Source organism: Sinocyclocheilus rhinocerous, unplaced genomic scaffold, assembly GCF_001515625.1.
Source record: "Sinocyclocheilus rhinocerous isolate Xijiao unplaced genomic scaffold, SAMN03320098_v1.1 scaffold352, whole genome shotgun sequence".
NCBI lineage: Eukaryota > Metazoa > Chordata > Actinopteri > Cypriniformes > Cyprinidae > Sinocyclocheilus > Sinocyclocheilus rhinocerous.
Genome location: NW_015642448.1, coordinates 312,248 through 316,774, shown reverse-complemented (window position 1 = coordinate 316,774; position 4,527 = coordinate 312,248). Strand labels below are relative to the sequence as shown.

The window sequence follows — 4,527 nt, the reverse complement described above, 5'->3', positions numbered from 1 at the left end:
AGCGGGGGAACCAAAATAGTGTCGCACACTTGAAACGTCAGAAATGTAAAGCTTTAGCGCCCTCTAGTGGAGGAGAAAGTTGAAACATTCCAACTGAGAATGGAACGCCTTTTATATGAACAGACTAGGTATTAGCATATAATAAAAAACTGTGAACATAACATAACATAATATATGAACAGACTAGACGCGTTAGCTAATACTAAAACATAACATATAACATAACATAACATAACATAACGTAACGTAAAATAAAAACAATAAATACTAGATATTTTTTTATCCGTTAGCGTGGACACATTTGCCTTTGGTTTCCCGCGTACGAAAAAACAAAAGGACAAATTATGTAAAAATAATTATAAATCTAATATAACATAATTGTTATTATTATTATTATTATTTAAAACAATTATTTATATCAATATTTATATCAATATAATTTTTATCAAATTAAAAATATTACAAATATTAGCCACAATAAAATACAGTCATTCATATGTTTATTCATTTATGTTTACATGAATTATTATTGAAGTTACATTTTGCACATGTATACCATATTTTAATGTATAAAACTACTTGACATAGTAATTATTTAATTATTTAATTATTATTTTATTTAAGAAAAAAGAAGAACTGAAACGAAATGAAATAATTGAAAACAGTAATAAAAAATACTGTTTTTTATTACTGTTATTATCCAGTAAAAAATACTGGAAAAAATTCCATCTGCAACAATAACTCCGCAAAAATAAATAAATAAAATAATATAATAAATGAATGAATAAATAAATAAATAATAACAATAAAATAAAGTAATATACATCAAGATCAGTAGGTTTATGTACACATATGAGCATTTATGTACTGTATATGCAACTGTAAGTAAAAAAAAGTATGTATTTACATTGTAAGTAAAGTATGTATTTCCATAGTAAGTCATGGATATTGAATTGGGATGCTTTCAGGGATAATGTGCCACAATACAGAGTACAGAGGACCACTGGGCATAGTGAAATACAGGTCTGAACAGGCTGAGGAGGACCCCAGTCCTAACGCTGTGAGCCTGATCAACCTGCCAGATTCGACTCAGAGCAGCGTGCGTGCGTGAGTTAAATGTGGTGTGTGTCTCTTTAAGAGCGCAGGTGAAGGGTGTGGTTAAACTGCAATTTCAAAGTTTCCGGGAAAGAAAGCAAGTAAACAGGTTGAGGATCAAACGTGACTCAAAATATACAGGATTCGAAGCCTAAAGCGATTTTAGAACGGTCGCGATTTTATCTTAATCATTTCTGGTTATTTTTATTTTTTTTTATTCATAGAAAAGGGTTTGATGCCTTTGCCGGGAAACAAAAGGAAACTCCATCGAATTTGCAAAAGAAAATATTTTATCCCATAATCTGATGGGATTTCCTGACAGTACTAAAATGATCATATCTGCAATAGTTCTGTATCTGCTTCTTCTGTCACATCAGGCAGGTGAGTTGACAGGAAAATCTATTCTGGTTTCACTTTTATAAGAAATATTATGCTGATATACTCTTATGTCTTTTATAAATATTTTTTAAATTTTACACTACAAAGTAATTTACTATAATACTTTTGCTGCATATTTGTAAGTGATAACAGCACTGCTTTAAACCACGTTTTCTCTGTGCTTCTTCCTTTAGTGTCAGAGGAGCAGGTGCAGCGCTATGTTATTAGAGAGAAGGGTGAGAATGCTATACTACAGTGTCTTGACCAGCCAGTTAATGCGTCTTCACTTCTTTATCGTTGGAAGAAAAGTGGGACTGTTGTTGCAACCCCAAACCCCTTGAAGCCATCAGAGCATCTTTCCATTTCAAACAATGGCTCTCTTTGGATCAGTGGCCTTCAGTCTACAGATGAAGGCCAGTATGAATGTGAATCCCAAACAAAGGATGGCAGCTCATGGCAAACTCTCTCAAACATCCTGCTTCGGGTTGCTGGTATGGTGCTATGGATATCTAAATCGTACTAATGTGACAATGGAAAGCTTTGATATGCAATAGATGTCTCCAGATTCTGTGAGATCGGGAGTCTGACTTCAAACAGGTTTTACTGGTTTAACTGCAATGCATGAACCTAGAAAACCACCACCATGTGACTGAGATGCATAGGTTAACTGCCACATATAACAACTAACTGAACACAAGAAGAAATCTTAGTTTAGTTCCTCTGAAACTTTTTAAAATGTTCAAAATTTGGGGTCAGTTAGACTTTTTGAAAGAAATTAATATTTTTATTCAGCAAGGATTCTTTAAATTGACCTAATGTGATAGTAAAGACATTTAGAAGTGTTGCAAAAAAAAATCATTTTTTTTTTTTTACTTTCTATTCATCAAAGAATAAAATGTATCACATTTACCATAAAAATAAAAAGCAGGCACAGCACTACTGTTTTCAGCATTGATAATTATAAGCAGTGTTTCTTAAGCAGCAAGTCAGCATATTAGAATGATTTCTGAAGGATCATGTGACACTGAAGACTGGAGTAATGATGCTGAAAATACAGTTTTGCATAACAGGAATAAATTACATTTTAAAATATATTAAATTAGATTAGCTATTTAAAATTGTATTAATATTGCACTAATATTTTTACTGCATTTGATCAAATAAACACAGCCTTGATGAACAAGAGACTTCTTTCAAAAACATTTAAAAAAAAATCATACTGATCCCAAGCTTTTGAACAGCAGTGTACAGGTGCATCTCAATAAATTAGAATGTCGTGGAAAAGTTCATTTATTTCAGTAATTCAACTCAAATTGTGAAACTAGTGTATTAAATAAATTCAATGCACACAGACTGAAGTAGTTTAAGTCTTTGGTTCTTTTAATTGTGATGATTTTGGCTCACATTTAACAAAAACCCACCAATTCACTATCTCAAAAAATTAGAATACTCCATAAGACCAATAAAAAAAAAATTTTTAGTGAATTGTTGGCCTTCTGGAAAAGTATGTTCATTTACTGTACATGCACTCAATACTTGGTAGGGGCTCCTTTTACTTTAATTACTGCCTCAATTCGGCGTAGCATGGAGGTGATCAGTTTGTGGCACTACTGAGGTGGTATGGAAGCCCAGGTTTCTTTGACAGTGGCCTTCAGCTCATCTACATTTTTTGGTCTCTTGTTTCTCATTTTCCTCTTGACAATACCCCATAGATTCTCTATGGGGTTCAGGTCTGGTGAGTTTGCTGGCCAGTCAAGCACACCAACACCATGGTCATTTAACCAACTTTTGGTGCTTTTGGCAGTGTGGGCAGATGCCAAATCCTGCTGGAAAATGAAATCAGCATCTTCAAAAAGCTGGTCAGCAGAAGGAAGCATGAAGTGCTCCAAAATTTATTGGTAAACGGGTGCAGTGACGCTGGTTTTCAAAAAACACAATGGACCAACACCAGCAGATGACATTGCACCCCAAATCATCACAGACTGTGGAAACTTAACACTGGACTTCAAGCAACTTGGGCTATGAGCTTATCCACCCTTCCTCCAGACTCTAGGACCTTGGTTTCCAAATGAAATACAAAACTTGCTCTCATCTGAAAAGACGACTTTGGACCACTGGGCAACAGTCCAGTTCTTCTTCTCCTTAGCCCAGGTAAGACGCCTCTGACGTTGTCTGTGGTTCAGGAGTGGCTTAACAAGAGGAATACGACAACTGTAGCCAAATTCCTTGACACGTCTGTGTGTGGTGGCTCTTGATGCCTTGACCCCAGCCTCAGTCCATTCCTTGTGAAGTTCACTCAAATTCTTGAATCGATTTTGCTTGACAATCCTCATAAGGCTGCGGTTCTCTCGGTTGGTTGTGCATCTTTTTCTTCCACACCTTTTCCTTCCACTCAACTTTCTGTTAACATACTTGGATACAGCACTCTGTGAACAGCCAGCTTCTTTGGCAATGAATGTTTGTGGCTTACCCTCCTTGTGAAGGGTGTCAATGATTGTCTTCTGGACAACTGTCAGATCAGCAGTCTTCCCCATGATTGTGTAGCCTAGTGAACCAAACTGAGAGACCATTTTGAAGGCTCAGGAAACCTTTGCAGGTGTTTTGAGTTGATTAGCTGATTGGCATGTCACCATATTCTAATTTGTTGAGATAGTGAATTGGTGAGTTTTTGTTAAATGTGAGCCAAAATCACCACAATTAAAAGAACCAAAGACTTAAACTACTTCAGTCTGCGTGCATTGAATTTATTTAATACACGAGTTTCACAATTTGAGTTGAATTACTGAAATAAATAAACTTTTCCACGACATTCTAATTTATTGAGATGCACCTGTATATATATAAACAAAATATACAAACACAATAAATGGGTTGCAACATAACATGGGCAAACCCACATCTACCTAAAGCTGCAAACAATAATTACAAGTTCGAAAAGGAGCGGGATGAAGCAAAAGCTTGTTAATCTCATTAATCTATTAATCAATTTTTAAGTCTAAAATTTGTGCGAAGTAAAATATAAATTATGTAATTTCCGCAGAAATTAAATAAATA

At 34.7% G+C, this 4,527-nt stretch overlaps 1 protein-coding gene across 1 annotated transcript in view; it reads left to right on the top strand.

Moving 5' to 3' along the window:
• Positions 1 to 1,187: 1,187 nt before the first annotated feature.
• vsig10 (V-set and immunoglobulin domain containing 10) overlaps positions 1,188 to 4,527 on the top strand; it is an 11,003-nt gene continuing 7,663 nt past the window's right edge. Inside the window, exons 1-2 of the mRNA XM_016572740.1 lie at positions 1,188 to 1,476; positions 1,668 to 1,964. Coding sequence (XP_016428226.1) covers positions 1,401 to 1,476; positions 1,668 to 1,964 — 373 coding nt within the window. The 5' untranslated portion in view covers positions 1,188 to 1,400. The remainder of the gene's footprint in view (positions 1,477 to 1,667; positions 1,965 to 4,527) is intronic.